Source organism: Amphiura filiformis, chromosome 5 (assembly GCF_039555335.1).
Source record: "Amphiura filiformis chromosome 5, Afil_fr2py, whole genome shotgun sequence".
NCBI lineage: Eukaryota > Metazoa > Echinodermata > Ophiuroidea > Amphilepidida > Amphiuridae > Amphiura > Amphiura filiformis.
In genome coordinates this window covers 60382167-60402666 of record NC_092632.1, presented here as the reverse complement: position 1 = coordinate 60402666, position 20500 = coordinate 60382167, and the positions used below count along the sequence as shown (strand labels likewise).

At 37.5% G+C, this 20500-nt stretch overlaps 2 protein-coding genes across 2 annotated transcripts in view; one reads left to right on the top strand and one right to left on the bottom strand.

The window, feature by feature from the left end:
* The window catches only part of LOC140151924 (uncharacterized), a 242981-nt gene that overhangs the window by 82788 nt on the left and 139693 nt on the right, over positions 1-20500 (top strand). The gene's annotated exons all lie outside the window — the stretch shown is intronic.
* LOC140151697 (somatostatin receptor type 5-like) lies at positions 18096-19276 on the bottom strand. Its single transcript, XM_072174033.1, has 2 exons — positions 18814-19276; positions 18096-18676 (listed from the first exon to the last, which is right to left on the bottom strand). Exons 1-2 carry the CDS (start codon positions 19274-19276, stop codon positions 18096-18098), a joined length of 1044 nt encoding a protein of 347 aa, XP_072030134.1.

Genomic DNA, 20500 nt, shown 5'->3' with positions numbered 1-20500 from the left:
ATGTGTGGATGACAACCAGAATACATGTGTATTGAGGATAATCCCTAAAATGTGTGGATGCAGACAACCAGAATACATATGTATTGAGGATAATCCCTAAAATGTGTGGATGACAACCAGAATACATGTGTATTGAGGATAATCCCTAAAATGTGTGGATGCAGACAACCAGAATACATATGTATTGAGGATAATCCCTAAAATGTGTGGATGACAACCAAAATACATGTGTATTGAGGATAATCCCTAAAATGTCTGGATGACAACCAGAATACATGTGTATTGAGGATAATCCCTAAAATGTGTGGATGACAACCAGAATACATATGTATTGAGGATAATCCCTAAAATGTCTGGATGACAACCAGAATGAATACATGTGTATTGAGGATAATCCCTAAAATGTCTGGATGACAACCAGAATACATGTGTATTGAGGATAATCCCTAAAATGTCTGGATGACAACCAGAATACATGTGTATTAAGGATAATCCCTAAAATGTGTGGATGACAACCAGAATACATGTGTATTGAGGATAATCCCTAAAATGTCTGGATGACAACCAGAATACATGTGTATTGAGGATAATCCCTAAAATGTCTGGATGACAACCAGAATACATGTGTATTGAGGATAATCCCTAAAATGTGTGGATGACAACCAGAATACATGTGTATTGAGGATAATCCCTAAAATGTGTGGATGACAACCAGAATACATGTGTATTGAGGATAATCCCTAAAATGTGTGGATGCAGACAACCAGAATACATATGTATTGAGGATAATCCCTAAAATGTGTGGATGACAACCAGAATACATGTGTATTGAGGATAATCCCTAAAATGTGTGGATGCAGACAACCAGAATACATATGTATTGAGGATAATCCCTAAAATGTGTGGATGACAACCAAAATACATGTGTATTGAGGATAATCCCTAAAATGTCTGGATGACAACCAGAATACATGTGTATTGAGGATAATCCCTAAAATGTCTGGATGACAACCAGAATACATGTGTATTGAGGATAATCCCTAAAATGTCTGGATGACAACCAGAATACATGTGTATTGAGGATAATCCCTAAAATGTCTGGATGACAACCAGAATACATGTGTATTGAGGATAATCCCTAAAATGTCTGGATGACAACCAGAATACATGTGTATTGAGGATAATCCCTAAAATGTCTGGATGACAACCAGAATACATGTGTATTGAGGATAATCCCTAAAATGTCTGGATGACAACCAGAATACATGTGTATTGAGGATAATCCCTAAAATGTGTGGATGACAACCAGAATACATGTGTATTGAGGATAATCCCTAAAATGTCTGGATGACAACCAGAATACATGTGTATTGAGGATAATCCCTAAAATGTGTGGATGACAACCAGAATACATATGTATTGAGGATAATCCCTAAAATGTCTGGATGACAACCAGAATGAATACATGTGTATTGAGGATAATCCCTAAAATGTCTGGATGACAACCAGAATACATGTGTATTGAGGATAATCCCTAAAATGTCTGGATGACAACCAGAATACATGTGTATTGAGGATAATCCCTAAAATGTCTGGATGACAACCAGAATACATGTGTATTGAGGATAATCCCTAAAATGTCTGGATGACAACCAGAATACATGTGTATTGAGGATAATCCCTAAAATGTCTGGATGACAACCAGAATACATGTGTATTGAGGATAATCCCTAAAATGTCTGGATGACAACCAGAATACATGTGTATTGAGGATAATCCCTAAAATGTCTGGATGACAACCAGAATACATGTGTATTGAGGATAATCCCTAAAATGTGTGGATGACAACCAGAATACATGTGTATTGAGGATAATCCCTAAAATGTCTGGATGACAACCAAAATGCATGTGTATTGAGGATAATCCCTAAAATGTGTGGATGACAACCAGAATACATGTGTATTGAGGATAATCCCTAAAATGTCTGGATGACAACCAGAATACATGTGTATTGAGGATAATCCCTAAAATGTCTGGATGACAACCAGAATACATGTGTATTGAGGATAATCCCTAAAATGTGTGGGTGACAACCAGAATACATGTGTATTGAGGATAATCCCTAAAATGTCTGGATGACAACCAGAATACATGTGTATTGAGGATAATCCCTAAAATGTCTGGATGACAACCAAAATGCATGTGTATTGAGGATAATCCCTAAAATGTGTGGATGACAACCAGAATACATGTGTATTGAGGATAATCCCTAAAATGTGTGGATGACAACCAGAATACATGTGTATTGAGGATAATCCCTAAAATGTGTGGATGACAACCAGAATACATGTGTATTGAGGATAATCCCTAAAATGTCTGGATGACAACCAGAATACATGTGTATTGAGGATAATCACTAAAATGTCTGGATGACAACCAGAATACATGTGTATTGAGGATAATCCCTAAAATGTCTGGATGACAACCAGAATACATGTGTATTGAGGATAATCCCTAAAATGTGTGGATGACAACCAGAATACATGTGTATTGAGGATAATCCCTAAAATGTCTGGATGACAACCAGAATACATGTGTATTGAGGAGTGAAAGGATTCACATCAGATGCACTTTAATCTTATCTTTCATATGCCAACAAAATCCTTTATGGATTTGCCAAATGTTTGTCATTACCCTACTTTTCTCTGGAGATGTCACATTAATTTTTGCATCATTTACTAAGCATATGACATACATTGATATTGTATAATGTTTGCAGTATTGCAATATATCAAAAACAAGTTCAAAATACCAAGTGTGACATTTGTGTTCCATGGGTAATTAGCACATCAAAATAGTATTGCTCAAATCTCATTCAAATCAAATTCATCTAGTATTGGCAACTTACAGGTTTATGTCAATTCCATAGTTTCACCATTATACATTAATTAGCAATGGGAAACTCAACAAGATAACTGATGATACAGGAGAGGAGAGGAGAGTCTTTTTTTTAACATTCGGCCAAAGCCAGGCAAAACTCAATAGTGGCTCAGTGACCACTAAATTAAAGGGATGCCTAAAAATACACACACCCACGCAGAAAGGACCAGACAAATGGGTACAAAACTGACTATGAAGGATGGTGCATGGCTAGATGCGTTTTGAATGTGGCAATTGGCAATTGACTCAGGAAGGTAATTCTACAAGGTGGGTGCATATGGGTAAAATGAGTTTTTAGCAAGAGAGATTCTGCAAAAGGGGGACCAAGAGCAGAGCTGTTAATGTTATGGAGATTGGGCCTGGGATGAGGTTTGTAAGGATCTGTAGACTTTTTGACATCATTGTTTATCAACAAAGGCGAGGGATTGGTCTGTCGATATGCTCGAACGAACCACTTCACTGTTCAATGGCTTTCTTGTACTATATGAAATGTGGTGGGAGATTTAAAATGCACGTGCCCTGAGCAAACTACGATGAGTATGCACACTGCAGGGCAAAGAACAATGGAAAGTACCATAATTCGCGCGCATACTGCCGGGCAATGACGTCACATGCCAAGTGGTCTATAGAAGCACACAGAGAAAGTTGTAGATCTTGGAGAGAGGGCAGATTCCAGCCTGTTGAGCAGAGTGCTAATAAGGTGATTCTTTTATATGCCAGGTCTGGCTGGACCAGAGAGTTCTGGAGGTTCAAGGATACATTTCTAGAGATGTGGATGCCAAGGAATTTGACAAATCCTTGTGTTAACTTGGTTTTGGTAGAAATGACCATTAGTTTGATCTTGCTGGGATTGGCAGCATTGGCTGTCAGATAATTTCTGATACCGGTTGTGGACATCAGTGTCAATATCGGATTAAAAACAGACAAGATCATCATTGCTGGTCATGAGTTTTGTAAAAGTTTGTGTCATCTGCATAAAGCATCAGGGAGAAATTTGTCAATCAGATCATTCACATAGAAAGAATAATGGTCCTAGGACAGATCCCTGTGGGAATGCCAGACACAGCAGGAACTGGATGAGACACCGTGGATAAGAGACAGAGTGGGTTCTGTCATAGACTGTAAAAAGGAAAGTCTATGGTTCTGTTGATATCAAAGTTGGCCCAAAACACAATTGTTCAATTTGTCCTTCTCTAATTTCCTTTTCCTCCTTTTCTTCCTTTTTTTCCGTGTCCATTTTCTTCCTCCTTTCCTTATTCTCCCTGCATTTTCTCTCATTTATTTTGTTTATTCAAGGTGGGCAAGTGACTTAGTTTTAAAGCTTGATAATGCAGAACTTTGTTCTTTTAGTTTTCAACTACCTTCTCAGTTTTTACAAGTTGAAAACTAGAAGCTCTGTTAACAATCAACTATGACATATGAGTTTCAACAATTATTAAACTTTGCATGTGGCTTACATTCAACACAATTGTCTTCCTTCATGTAAATGTCAAACCTAAAGTAGCAAAATTGGAGCAGATTATAAATTCATTCCAAAAAGACTATGTATATCCCACTAAAAGCTTCCTCCACAATATGTAATTTAACTGTCCTATTTATATGTGATCCATTAGGTAACGCAACAAGTCATACTGTTTGTCTTCCGATATTATATTTAAAGTACACTGGATGTCTGGAAATATACCTACTGGGAATGTGGTATAGTGTCATCAGGAAGTCAACTAGTATTCCTAATACTATATTGGTGACTTTCCACCTGTTATTAAATGCATCAAGTGATGTGGGCTAGCTTATATTATTGATATTTGTTTTCTACTTCATGTTATAGACAGTCACCCACAAGTTTAATTTAAGCACGGGCAATTTTGTTAAAACTATAGATTATGGGGAAAATAGCATATATAATACGTTTTCTATCAGTATCATCTCTTCCGTATATGAAACAGATCATTTATATCTTCTCTACCCCCTCAGAATTGTAATGGTCAAAATAATTTGGATCCACATAAATGACCAGAGTTGCTTCTCCTCTTGAATAAAGCTTTAGAATTTTGACTGTATCCATTTGAAATTAGAAATTTACCTCCCTCAGCAAAGGATAAAGAGTGCATGTATTGGATATCTGTACAGATCTAGGTTGACCTTGTGGACTTCATGGTCTAACCTGTGCTTAAAAGAGAAGTATGTGTGAAAAACAAATCAATCACCATGATCAGCTAAGATTAAAAAAACAGGTGAACTGATCAGTAAATGTAGCATGGTAACTTACGACAAATACGCGCAGTGGAAAGTCAATGCCTCAACTGCTGTCTAAAAAAACACAACAAGCACTCTTGTCATCATAAGGAATGTGTACAGCTAATGTTTAAAAACGAATTATTGTAAAAGTAGTTTCACAAGTAACACTGCCAGAATTATGATCGTAAGTTTAACTTTTAATATAAATTTTAACATTTGACATGTCAATAATTCTACCTTCAAATGAATCTGGACGATAGATCCATCCAAAGATTAGCCTACGGAGATACATTGAGCATGCGTGATGATCGCTGGTCATGAAACACTGTGTAGGGACTATAGCAGAGTGCAACACCAGTGTGTTACATGTCAATACGTGGATTTAGGGTTTCTCTACCGGAAGTCAATTTGTGCCGAAACTCCTTCCCACAATGCAATAAGCGTTTTGCATAACAATAAACACAGTTCAAGGTTAATCAATATTCTTTGTTATGCAATACGCATAATGCATTGTGGGAAGGAATTTCGGCACAAATTGACTTCCGGTAGAGAAACCCTAAATCCGCGTATTACATATCACCTGCATAATACATCTCAATAGAGCACCCTGAATTATACAGAGGAAGCCAGGTGGGCGTTATCTCCTTGAAACCAAGTTTTTTTTAGAAAGCTCTTATGAAACAGGAAATGTGAAATGTCAATCTTATTTATGATCCTGTTTCCACTCTTAGTGATGTGACCTATCTAACCAAATTGAGGAAAAACTTACTTGACTTAATTTGTTTAATATTCATACCTTTTTTTGTGGTCAACATTGACAAACAGTTCTACCAAAGACTGTTTTCTTTCTTTTCAGTAATTTCAAATTTCTAAAAGTCTTTCAGCACAAATTCAACTAACCTTGTATTTTCTATGTGTGTGTGACACATATCTTCATTAGGAGAAGTCCTATGATGTAGTGTTGGTTATTTGGGACCAACGTGGCACACTGGTTAAGGTCTTTGTCTTTGCTGCGAGTGGTCCCTGGTTCAATTCCCTGCAGGACAAAATAAATAATTCTGCTCCCCCTATGGTTCATATGCTAAATTCAGGGCTGAGACCTGAAGAAATAGACGGGCAAATATTGATTCGTGTAGATAAATGATTTATTCTATTTCTACCTATGACAGACTCACATCATGTTGGTTTATTGGGGGAGCATGTGATTAGGTCCTGATTGGGTATGAGTATGTGTGGTGAATGATTCCCTAAGATTCATATCACAACAAGACCCATGATAAAAGACCTCGCGATACAGTTCAAACAAGTACTAGTGATTAACATTCAATATAGACATCAACAAGTGAGCCTGCATCTGGTCTCTGCGTAATCAATCTGTCATAGAGCTCACTTGACCCCCTCTTCATAAAAGCTAAAATCAGAGGGATGCATGCAGCTACCAAAACAAAAAATTGTATTCAGATAAAATTTGCTGACTATGACTGACTCACGGCATGATGGTTTATTGGCGGAGTGCGTGATTAGGTGCTGATCGAGTATGAGTACGCACGGTGAATAAATCCCTAAGATTCAAATCACAACAAGACCCATGATAAAAGACCTCGTTACAGTTCAAACAAGTACTAGTGATAAATATTCAATATAGACATCAACAAGTGAGCCTGCATCTGGTCTATGTGCGATCAATCTGTCATCACTTAAGGGGGTACTACACCCCTGCACAATTTTGTGCCTATTTTTGCGTTTTTCTCAAAAATTATAGCGCATTGGTGACAAGTAAGATATGTATATTATAGGGGCAAGGACTACAACTACTGCACTGGACATTTTATTTCAGCACAGGCAACAGATGTGGAGTTACAGTCAAAAATGAGGGAAAACCAATATTTGATCAATAAATCAATAACTACTTGCCTTGAGTTGCTGAATTTTCAGTGCAGTAGTTGTAGTCCTTGCCCGTATAATATACATATCTTACCTGTCAACAATGCGCTATAATTTTTGAGAAAAATGCAAAAATAGGCACAAAATTGGCCAGGGGTGTAGTACCCCCTTAACTTGTTTTGAGTGCTATTTTTATTGTTAACATGTCATGCAAAATTACCGTCATTAATACCATCTCACAATCCTACAAAAGTCGTGTTCACATTTTCAGTTAGACCCGGCGTAAACTTACGCTAACATTGATCAAAATTCCACAAATATTTTCCCTACTCCTACTGCGTGTCCACACCTAGCCTACTCCTAGCACTACGCCGACTAGTTTCACCAAGCATTCACTTCTGGTCGGTATAAACATTAGCTACCACTTCCGGTGTTTCTGTGACCTTTATCAACCATGCGATATGTAATTTCTTAGTTCCGACCAACTAAAGGTCAAACTTACTCCGGTGCCAGGCGTAATCTGCGCTACATTGCAACTTACGCCTGGCGGAGGTTACATTAAAGCTCGCTACTCCTGACTTTTGTCAGGAGTAAATCGTCGGACGACGCCTGGCGGAACTTACGCTGACCATCGTTCACACTGCACCTATTCCTGGCAGCGCATACCGCTACTCCTAGCAACTTGCGCCGACCAAGTTCCGCCGGGCGTACGTCTGACAATGTGAACACGACTTATGGCAGCATAAATTCCATGGCAATCATGATCATGATGAATCAAATGGGACAGGTGTTTTCAACTCATTTAGAAGATAGCTTCGTGCCAGAGACCGATGTCTCGCAACCACTTGTTTTCGTAGTTTGATGAATTGTATTCTAATTGATAGGGAACTTGGTGTCAAATAGTGACGCATTATCCTACATAAAAATACGGTTTCATCGTCAGTAGTTTGATGTATCACACCTTTTTAGATTTATTTTGTGGTCAATAGTGGTCAGTGGCTTAACTTGGCTTCCATTTTTGAGGCGGCAGTATGGGCCAACTTAGGGACCAAATTATAATACTCTCTGGCAGTTCATTTGGAGGGCTGGGGGGTCAAGGGGACCATTCCCTCAGACCCACCTGGTCGTGCCATGGTTTTGATACTAAATCTAACAGTTGAAATTTAACAGAGCTAGAAACCATAATTGAAAACATTTGAAACACAACAGTTATCATTGATTCAACAACAGTGTACAACCATAATAAAGTGTTTCAGTTTAAACTATTGAACGCGATGTTAACTATCGGGTCCACTGATACAGCGACGCTGACTGTAGGAATTAACTTATTCAAAACAAGATCATGACTTGTCCCAGGGTAGACCTATCCCCCTAGAACTTGGAATTCCCGAGTGTAAGACTCTGAAACCGTTGATCAACATATAATCATGGCTGAGACCCACAAAAGGTATATAAACTACTGGTGCACACAAATCAAGAGCTCCGAGGGCAAATATCCCAGGAGATTCCTCAACAGGCGTATATGTGGCCAGGACATTACCAAGCCTCGAAATAAGCAGACTGGAACCAGGAGCAATTTGTTTTGAACATTGCTCCTGGTTCACTGGTATTTTACAAGAACCAGGAGCAATTTCTGAAGAAACAGGAGCAATTTTCAAATGTTAAATCCTTTTCTGCATATACAATACAGCATACCAGCACGACTGCATCAAGCGCAAAACTGTAACCAGGGGCGCAATTCATTTTAGAAAATTGCTCCTAGTTCATGTGAATTTTACAAGGACCAGGAGCAATTGGTGGCTTTTCGAGGGCAAATTTGCTCCCCGCGCCCGCTTATTTCAAGGCTTGGACATTACAATGGATGAAAGATTACTGTGAAATAGAATTCGCTGTCGTAGTGCATGTTATATAGTAACCATTGGTTACTGCTCCAAGCCTGGGCTCATACACCTGTTCCGAATTTTGATATGCCATAGGCTTTGTGTTGTGATCATTTAGGTGGTTCGTAACAAAGAAAGCGTGATCCAGTTGACCTAGCAATGGTCATATTCTAACGTGCACTACGACAGCGAATAGCTCAAAATCCAAATCTTCCATCAACTATGGAGGTAGTAAAGAAATAAGCAAACATATATTCGCACATGTAAATATTTTAACACAAATTCCTCAATCATTTGAAAGCTTTCCATTTCCCAGGAACTAATACAAGTAAATTATTATTGTGACACCATTAATCTTTGAAAATCTCATTATTGTTGAAGATCTATGAATGCTTTCCTCTCAATTACCTATGGCACCTGAATAAATTGGAAATTAACAAGCTAATGAAGTAAAATTTACAAACCCTGACTTTCTTTCAACCATTTTGCTTGTAGATCTGTCTAAGCTTTCCTCCTCTTAAGTACTCCTATTGGTGATATAAACCTACTTAACTATTCTACATGCAATTAAGGGGTGAGGTATGAGCATTTGGACAGTATTTTTTGTGGGACACGAGAGCACATCAGACATATCAAATTGCATTCTGAATAAATGTACATGCACCAACACCCCAACCACTTTATATGTGACCCGTTCTGACAAAACCAGGAACAAGTCGCATTTTTGACATTTCATTATTTGAATAAAAATGTAAGCATGGGACAATAAGCTTCAAAATGATACCAAAATTATATACATAGCATTAATACTTTTCAAGTTATGAATAATTTTGTAAATGATACCTTGATATTTTCTACAAATAGCTTTTCTACTTCAAGGATTTGAAAGTCTACTCAGTCCCAAGGTCAAATACCATGAAATTAAGAATCCCAAAGTTTGATATTTTTTTATGGGAATGTCATCTTTAAAGCCCTATAACTCAAAAACATGCCTGGCGACTTGTTCCGGGTTTTGTTGGAGCTGGTCACATATACACTTGCCCTTTTCTAAATCAATTACTGCAGCCCTGGATGCATTCCTTCCTTCTCTTGATTGACCCAATTTTGGATTCATTGGCTCACACAAGATATAAAGTGCAGATTGCTCTGAAAAAAATCAATTAATATTTAGGCATGGCTTGCTTGCTTTATTAGTATTAGCCTTCCTGAAGGTTGTAATATTCAGATTGAAAAATATTTTTGTATATCATGATATTTATTCTCTGATGGGACTGCTAATGGCACCAAGTAGATTCACATATTTAACTATTTGACTACATGTATGCCAATTAATGAATATTTGATAGATCTTTAGCGCTGGTACAAAAATGGATATCAATAGTATGAGTTGCTTTGTTAAATATAATCAGGACTTGTATTTATTTTTGTTTTATTCAGAATGTTTGCAATATTAGAGTTCTGATTCTTGCAAAGAATAAGCCATTGGATGAAAAACAGACAAAAAGTAGCCAAACCTGTATAAGCCAGAAACCATGCATGCTTAATTATTTTACCTATTTGAGCAAATATGTCCTCAAAATGGACAGTTGGAATTCACATCATAGCTGTGCTTGAGACTTTAAAAAAAAGAAATTGTGATTTAGACCCATGCAGCCCACATACCAGTATATTTCCGTCATTGTGTCGTAATTATTCAATTGTGACACGATTATGATAAATGAATGATGAGTGCGCACATATGGTCAGCACCTCATCATCGTGTCGTAATCAATTCTGGTTATCACACACCACGGCAATTATGAAGTCCATTGAGTAAACATGAATAAAATGACAAAATGTGTACACATGGGTAATTTTCATCGGCAATTACTATACACATTCATGCTACAAACCGGCCCAAGGATGGAAATTTTCATCATTCGCAAATGATGACATGATTGTAGTTAGTACTACTTTCGGGCTCTGTTGCTATTTAGTATACTATCCAGAGAGGTTGACGCGATTGAACGCCTCGTGCTACACGCTCGGTTCCTCGCGCTACGCTCGCTCGCTGAGTCCATGAGGGCCACAAACTGCGGCTAGATTGTAGTATGCTGACGACATTGAGCGGTAATGATATCATAATACGATTATCACACGATCGTAATCAATGGGGAAAAACATATATACTCGTGGGTCTTAGTTTAGTAATTATTTTGGTCCAATGCCAGTTGACAAGTTCTAAGAAATGTGATGTAAGAAAAACTATCAATGTCCTATTAGATTTGTTACCTAATTGGTGAAAATCAATTGTCACATCCTCTGTGTCAACAAATGCCTCTATACTACACAAGTGATGTCCATCCATCCGGCAGGTGTGAAGTCCACCTGTACTTGACATCTATCAAGACAATTAGATCTTCCGTGTTGGCCCTGCCCTTAAAGATCATCAATAACTTTACCTGTTTCATATCTTTCATCTTGTCCTTTTAATTCTAAAAATAAACCAGCGGCCGGAATAAACCATTGCTGTGGTAATCGATACAGCTGAGGTAAGGTTTCCTGATGACAAGGTTTAGTTAGGATCTGATTTCATGATTTTGTTTTAATTATTTTTTCTGATATTAGTATTGCATAAGAGAAATCAAGCATTACTTATTTCTGATCAAAGCTTGAATGTGCATAAGACCATGGACTGATTTCTACAGTCGTACTGCACTCATCAACATGAATAACGGAATTATGATAATTTTTTATTATTGCAATTTGACATAATTACCACCTTTAACTATTCTTTTAAGGGGGTACTACACCCCTAGATAAATTTGTGTCTATTTTTGCATGTTTCTCAAAAACTAATAACACAGTGGTAAAAAAGTTATGTATATTATAGGGGCAAGGAATCCAGTTACTACACTGGGATTTCAGTGATCCAAGACAGGCGGTTCGTTATTTATGATAAGAAATAAGGTACCGCAAGGATGTACCTCATTTCCTATCATATATACTGAACCGCTTGTCTTGAGTCACTGACATTTCAGTGTAGTAACTGGATTCCTTGCCCCAATAATATACATAACTTTTGTTACCAGTGTGTTATTATTTTTTGAGAAAAATGCAAAATAGTCACAAATTTAACACGGGGTATAGTACCCCTTAAAAAGAAATATTTTTCATGCAAAATAAGTTGCATTTTGAGAAATAGAAGTAGAAATTGTAGAATGAATGTTGCAATCATAGTTTTCCTAAGATTTAATTTTGATTTTTGACACACAAGCAAAAAATATGCAGTAAACGGGAATACTTGATATATCCACAAAGCTAAGGCACTAATTAGGTCAAGGTATGTATATTAAGTATGGTAATCTTGCCTTGACAATGGCATAGCAGGAATCAATCAAATGATGAATACTCGTATTAAATAATTATATGATCAAACACAATGAGGCGGATGTTGTTCAAATCAATTTTAAGGTACAGCTGAATCAAGCAGGTGACTCTGTTGTTGTTCTGCTTTGATTTCACTATTTGGTTTCAAGAACACACACATTTTTCACGTGCTGATTCGGATCGGGTTTTCAACAAAATGCTGTGTTTACAATAAATCAGTAGGTTTACCTACTGATTTATGGTAATTTGGTAGACATCTACCTAAATTTAAATTGCTAGACTGTATCACATATCCAACATCTTCAGCTCATTTATCTAAGATGTTGGGTATGTGATACAGTCTAGTATGTAGTCTTTGTCAAAGACTACTCGCGATTTAGGTGGACACAAGCCATGAGTCCCACAAATAGTGAGCGGCGTGTGCCAGTTATGGCTTCCAAGAGTGTGTGGTTCCCAGTAGTTTATCTCCCTATGGGTAATATTTAAGTACACGTTCTGTAGCACAGACTATAATTAAAGACACAGATAAAAATAATTTATCGCGTCTGACGTCATCTGTCAATCAAATTCGAGCACGGTTTGTTTACAAGTGTCGTGATGATGACTTGCTGAACGCGGATTTATAACCGGGCGCCTTATTGTTAATTTTGCACCTTTCGACATGCAAACCATCTCAAAAGTTAGGTCTTTAGTAGGAAACTTTCTTAACCAAAGGCACCATGTCCACAATGCCTAGAAAAGCTGCTTTTTGCCTTGTAAAAGTGCAGAATTTTTCACCATTTGCTGCTATTCCTATTTTCTCCGATCAGCACCAGATAGATCGGTCTTCCTTTTTACGCTGATTAACCTGTGTTAACCAATCAAGGATCGTAATTGACAGTGACATCAGACGCGATAAATTCTCTTTATCTTTGTCTTTCATTATAAGTATGTGATATGTCTCGTCTTGATTTAAATAACCACTACATTGTAAGCTAAAACAAGTGAATTCGGCTAAATAAACAAGCCCACACATAGCTTTGCAATATTGCAACATTTCGAAATACCTTTTCAGATTTTCTTTTCACTTTCATGAAGAAAAAAAATGGCTCCAAAGCAACTAAGAAAACAAGAAAGTGGGCCAAAAATGCAATAAAAAGAAATCCTGTGTAGCGGAGCTTTAGCAACTAAACAAACAAAATATGAATACCATGCATACACAGTTCAACATATTCCGAGCAATTGCGCCAAAAATACCTGAAATACATAGCGTTATTGTAACATTTCATCATATGGAATTTCACCAGTAAATGTAGTAGTATAAAACCAGATCAAGTTGTGATAATGATGAAAGCCCAGCCTAAGGATAAACACTATATGCATTGCGAATTAGTTGTTGCTGACATTTATAAAGCGTTTTAGTTTACTACTACAGAGTGAACGACACCGTGGGAGTTTTTTGGGTTGTATCCAGTGTCCGAATTAAGAAAATAAAAGGGGTTGTCCCACGGACAACCAGGTTGTAATTTCTGGTTGTCCACCAAAGTTTTTGGTTGTCCGTAAGCTGCCACAATCTGAAACAACTACATTGACCAATAAAGTGGAGTGAGTGTAATCAATTTATGAACAATTACTCTTAAATATTTAAAAATTCATCAGTTGTGTCAGGTTTGAGCAAACTAACATGCTGAAAAAGTGACTTTTAGCTGTAGATCTTTGGTTGTCCGCCGGACAACTTGAGCATTATTTTTGGTTGTCCGGTGCATGTTTTGGTTGTCCCGGGCGAACGGACAACCAAAATTTTGAACACTGGTTGTATCAGTCACAGGTGCACTCATACAGTGATCTAGCTTAGCTGCATTCACATTGTCTGATGTACGCCCACCGGAACTTGGTTGGGGCAAGTTGCTAGGAGTATAGCGATAGGCGCAGCCAGCAGTGCTGCCTGGCATAAGTTCAGCCTGGCTTAAATCCAACAATTTACTCCTGATAAAAGTCAAGAGTAGCGAGCTAGGTGTAATCTCTGTCAGGCATATTTTGAATGCTGCTACGTCTGGCACCTGGTGTAAATTTGACCGTTCTTTTTTGGTCGGAAGCTAAGATATTACATTTTGCATGGTTGAAAAAGGACACAGAAACACTGGAAGTGGCAGCCGATGTTTACAACAACCAGAAGTGAATGCATGGTGGCAGAGGCTTAACCAGTGTGGGGGGGGGACTGGGAAGGAGCAAAAAATAGGGAAGGGGAAAAAGGGGGGAGGAGCGAAAAAGGAGGGAAGACAAAGGGGAAAGAAGAGAAAAAAGAACGAAGAAAAAAGGGACGGAAGGAGAGAAAGAAAGAGGGAAGAAGAGAAACAAATATATACTACTTTCATTGTGAAATTTGTACTCTTTAGCTTCTAATGCCAAAAACCAGAAGCTTCAGGGGCTTCGCCCGCTGGACCCCACCAGGGGCTCTAGGGTCCCTGGACCCCGGGGGGATCACTCGCTTACCAAAGTGGTATGCATGCTCGTCCCAGCACCTCAAAAATGGACCCTAAATGGCGTAATCAGTGTAGAAAAAATTTCACCCCTTATTGGCGTAAGGCTCTGAAAATCTTACCCCTAAAATATGGCATAATTCGTGTAAGAAACTAAACGGACCCTAAATGGCGTAAACTCTAACACAAAACAATGGAAATTGAAAAAAGATACCCTAAACGTCGAAACTTTACCTGAAAAGCACCCTTTTTTCTTAAAACGTCGACGCTGCCACAAGGCCAAAAATCGACCCTTTTTCTACGTTTTTGGGGACGAGCATGCGTACCACTTTGGTAAGCGAGTGACCCCCCCGGGCCCTGGACCCCACCCATTTAGGAGTAGGGAAATATTTGTGAAATTTTTATCGCTGTTAGTGTTAGCGGAATTGTATGCTGGGTGTAACTCAAAATGTGAACACAACTCTTCTTGTCTGTGCCACAGGCATGCAAGTCACTGATGACGGGTGATGTGGGGGAGGAGAATTTATTTCAAGGATCAAATGGACATGAAATAAGAGTGAAAGTTGTATTATTTTGTAGATTACCTGATTTGAGTTCGACAATTTTACAGCAGATCCGTGAATCCCATCTGTTCATCAAACATGATGGACACTTGGTGATCCACAGCCTCAGTTAAATCCAAAACAAAGAAACCCCAGATTGCATTTAGCCTTTTATTCCAGATTGGGTTGTTTAGCCCTCTGAGCACTACCTGATGATCTAACATTGCTTCTGATTGGTCAATTACATGATATCTTCACTTTAATCACCAATCAGAATGGAGCTTTGCAAATAATTCACCCCAATTGTTTTGCATGGTGAAATTAATGCCCAATGATGCCTAAACACAAGCATTACTCCAGTTTAGTAAAAACACTTAAAGCCAGGCACACATATAAGTACACCACGTTTGTCAGATCAATAATAGAGTAGAGTTTTACTGCTAAATGTCATATGCGATGACTTCAAATGAACAGATATAGACATCGCTGCAGGGCAATTATGTAACTTCAAAATATTTACAGGTAAAAATGATTTGGTTTTGAAATGACTCAAGAGCAATGTAGTGTGTCAAAGTCACAAGTGGAATAGCAGTTTGGTGTTCAGCCATTTGAACCTTACAGGTTAACCCCCTGAGCACTACCTGCCGATCTAACATTGCTACAGATTGGTCAATTGCATCATATCTTCACTTTAATCACCAATCAGAATGGAGCTTTGCAAATAATTTTTGTGTGGTGAAATTATTCTAACAATGTTGTCGATTGGTCCAATTGATAATGAAAACTTCATTTTGGCCAATCGGCAGGTAGTTCTCATGGGGTTAACCACAGGCCTTCAACTTGGCAAATCTAAGGATAGACAAAATGTCATGTACTAGTAGGTAATAAATCATTGTTATTGATCATTACCACAACTGAATCAATTGCTAATTTGATGATTGCCTTTGCAGGTGCTTTATGGAGCTATATATTGGTGGAGTTTTTTTAATATAAATTCAATTCTGACCTTGGTACTGTTGGCTTCTAGAATGATAATGATTCTGCTCTGACTCTGAGCCTAATTTTGTTTTATGCTTGTTTTTTTTTCCAAAGAAAATTTATGCTTTTATATTCAGAGCGCAATTATTTTTGTATCAAGTTATGTAATGTGTAAGCAGTATCAATAAACATTCAAACATCCAATTTGTAAAAATCAAAATAGAAAGAAAGAAAGCGCAGTGATTTATTTATACTGCGCTTTGCACAGGCACAATGCCTAGATGTTGATCCACAGGCCTCAGCACACTTTACAGTGCTTTGTTTTATACTACTCACATGTTGTAGTGGAAATTACAATAATGCTTTTAATTGCAATAGGCACAAGAAAGAACAATCAAAAGAAAGAATATACAAGACTGAGTAAAAAGGCAAATAGGCATATATGTTTGAATGTTTTGTCTCAACTGACCAATACATCCAACAATATAATTATATACATATATATCCAATATTTTTTTGTTTACTAAATGCCCCCAGTAAGAACTCTTTTTTCGCTTCCCTTGAAATTCATGTTGCCCCATGCCCCCAAAATGCCCCCCCAAAAAAAAAAAATCCTGGTGTCGCCACTGTACATCAAAACTCTGTATATCCTATCAGTCTATACAGTACACTGCCTCTATGTAGTGTGACATTAATATCTGGTGGTATAGAACCAAAAATTGTACCTCAATTGAATTCAGAATTGTTAATCTTGTTATGCTTGATGTTGAGAAAACCATCCACAAAATACAGCTATCATAAAAAAAACAGGCACATCAGCCTTCTTTTAAAACTTTTTCCCCATTAAATCAACCCTGTATGGTTCTCTGAATGAAAATGTTGCATTTTTTTATCAGCAAGTTGGAAATATTGATTTTCATTGAGATATAACCAAACAAAAGGAAACAATTTCTTTTGTTACCTATTGTTTTGGAAACACTTCAACGGTTCTATCTTTGGAATTAAATGTTCAATTTCAATGGGGTTTTCTGCAAAATGGAGCTTAACAAATGATTGATGCAATCATATAGAAAACTGAAAATTAAATATGCCCAATTTCAGACTGATTTTGCTTGATTACACCACATGTAATGGCGTATCTGACAAATTTGAGAATCAACACATAAGCCAACACATAGGCCTACGCTGTTATGCGAAATTGTGTTTATGTGCAGATACAACATCATATAGCAGATATGTCGTTATGTGAAACAGACAATTTAAAATGGGCTATTCCAGAAATTAATGGCACCCCTTAAAGAAGACATGTAACTTAACTTGTACCATAAATTTTTGGGAATTCCCAGACCAAAATGTTATCCAAAAAAATGGGAATTCCCATTTTGCCAGTAAAATGATTAAAAAATTTGGAATTCCCAGTGTCCCTAAAGAAGACAGGCACATTTTTGCCAAAATTTTCGGGAATTCCCAAGCCTAAAATAAAAAGGTATTTTTTTCTTGGGAATTACCATGTCTTCTTTAGCATGTTTAGGGTTGTGAAAATGACCAATTTTGGGGGGAATTTCCAGAGCAAAAAATGGTGAAAAATTTTGGGAATCCCATGTCTTCTTTAGGGGAGGGGTACCTTTAATTTCTGGAATAGCCCAATAAAGTACAAATGTCAATAATTTAAAAGCAACATCCACAGCTAGGATTTGGTACTTTTGAATAGTGTTGTACATGTATAATTATTTACTCTGTCAATTTCATGAAAATGATAAAAATATCAGATACGCTGATGTGAAATAGACAACAAATTATCTCTGTTATCTACCTAGTATTGCTTTTAGTACATTAGATGGTTCAGGGATATCAGCATATTTGCATTTTATCATGCAGCCTAAGACCACCTTAAATTGAGGATGTCGACTTGCGTATATACCAAAGTTGATGGCGCTGTTGCCAAAGGTTGGTAGTGATGCATAGAATACAAAATGGCCAGCATTTGGTATTGCATTTGCGACAAAAAACGGTAGAAAACAAGCGAAAAAGGCGCAGACAACTAGGAACAAGTTTTTGGTGATCTGCAGCTCTTGTTTTGCGATTTCAGTGAGTTGTTCTTCATGATGATTGCAGTTTTCAGCATCACCGGTGGCAGTCTTCATGTGATTCATCTGCGATAACTGACGCGCCATTTTGTTCTTGAAATGTCGTCTTATATGGATATAGATCAATGTGTAGCAGACGATGATGGTGACAAGCGGAATGGGAAATCCAACAACTACTTGCACTAAATTGAATACACCTGCTCCATTAATGTCATCAAGATCAGAGCATGATGGGTAATCTACAGTTTCGTATCCAAATCCCCCTATTCCTGCCAGAAGAAATACTACAATGATACCGCCTGGTATGAGCCAAGTCAAAGTCACCATCAATACAATATCCATGGTTTGTAGATATTCTTGTATTGAAATGGGCGCGTTATGTATACAAGGCGATTCAAAGCGATTGCCGCTAGGTTATATAAACTTGCACCAGTACAGGTGAAAACCATAAAACCAGTTGCACCACACAACCATTCTGCTCTAGGTAACGGCCACCCATCTTTGCCAAGGAAGGCAGTAACATACCATGGTAGAAACAGACTCGTCAACAAGTCAGCAACGGCTAGACTCACTACAAAAGCATTGGTGGATGTTCTTAGTTTTCTTGAGAAGATAACACTGAATATGATCATACTGTTACCAATAATGCCAGCAATGAGAATGATGATCAAGATGACTGAGGCAAAGACTAGCTCTCCATATGCAAGGACATATGGTGCAGGTGTAGAAGACATACTGGTTACATTGGACGTTGTTCCCAAATCTGTGGTTTTTATAATGTCACCCAAAGTTGTTGTCGGTGGTGAAGTTGTGCTATTTGTGGTTGTCTTAAGTTCAGAAGTGGAGGTGAATGTGGTAGTGTTGAGTACATCAGTCCAAGTAATATAATCTGGTTCCATTTTGTAAAAATAACAGGTTTTTTTTCCGTTTTCAGTACGGAAGATCAATTATACCGTACACAGTAATAATTGTGTCCACAGTCTAGAGATCAATGCGTTTTGAAACTTGTTTCGGGATCATTTGTATTTATATCTATTTGTTGCTAATTAACATGACTGAAATTCAATGTATTTGGCAATTAATGTTTACTTTACATATCCGCAATGATTATCAAGTTAATCAAATATATCAGGAGTGATTTTTATCTTCGTACAAGTACAGTACAAATTTTGATGCACAGACAAAATGAACTCTGTACAGTAAATGATTAAGCTGGATGCTTAGCTGTACTGGGTTTGCCCGATGCTATCCATTTAGAAATATGATCTCATAGGGATTTCCCAAAAGTTGTATCTAATTATATAAACAAACAGGATGACACGCTATCAGCTGACAGTATACCAGAACAATGTTACCATGTTTACCAATCAAAAGGATATTCCAGAAAATGAGTGCACATCCCTATAGAGGAGTAAATATTCAATACAAGAAATGTCTGAATTGTCAAATTTACTTTACTGGAATCTAGTTGCCGATGTTACTGAAAAAAGCTTGGAAATGCAATAAAATGTAAAAAAAAAATCACAGAATCATCGAAATGTGACGCTCAAATTCATGATTTTCACTTGTGAACTATATTTTGTTGGGTTTTTTTTGTATTTAGACACTTTAAAAGTCAGGATTTTCACCAATCATAACTGGTCAAAAAGTGTGGAAATCTGAACTCCTTTATAGGGGGTGGGTGTGTACCTGGAATATAGCGCAATGAATCATTCCAAAGTGAGAAATAATGTGTTATTTGAGAATTTTAAGGGGTAGGTAATTTTAAATCTATTCAGCTATCTGCAACATGCTTACTGTACAGGCCTCAATTAACTTTAATTAGCAGTATTGAGTCAATTAAAACAAATCACACAATAGGTAACATATCTGTATCTGTATCTGTAGCAATACTGCTCAACGCTTCAAGTGAAGCCAGACGAACAGGAATAGTTGTGCGCATGCGGATTGCTATTTATTGGAGTTGCTTTAGGTAGTTGGTTGCTTGGTTCTTGGAGTCTTGTATCGTGGTGATGTGGTAGGGTAGCTTGTTCCAGTCCTGTACTGTCCTTGGCCAGAACGAGTACTTATAACAGTCTTTGTTTGCGGTTATGATTTGATATGAGTTCTGGTGAGAGTGCCTA

Excerpts from the sequence above, each read along its gene's own strand:
- LOC140151697 (XM_072174033.1), bottom strand. The coding sequence starts at position 19,276 with ATGGAACCAGATTATATTACTTGGACTGATGTACTCAACACTACCACA. Across the intron at positions 18,677-18,813 it reads TGGTTTTATGGTTTTCACCT|GCGGTATCATTGTAGTATTT; the intron begins GTACTGGTGCAA and ends GGCTCATACCAG.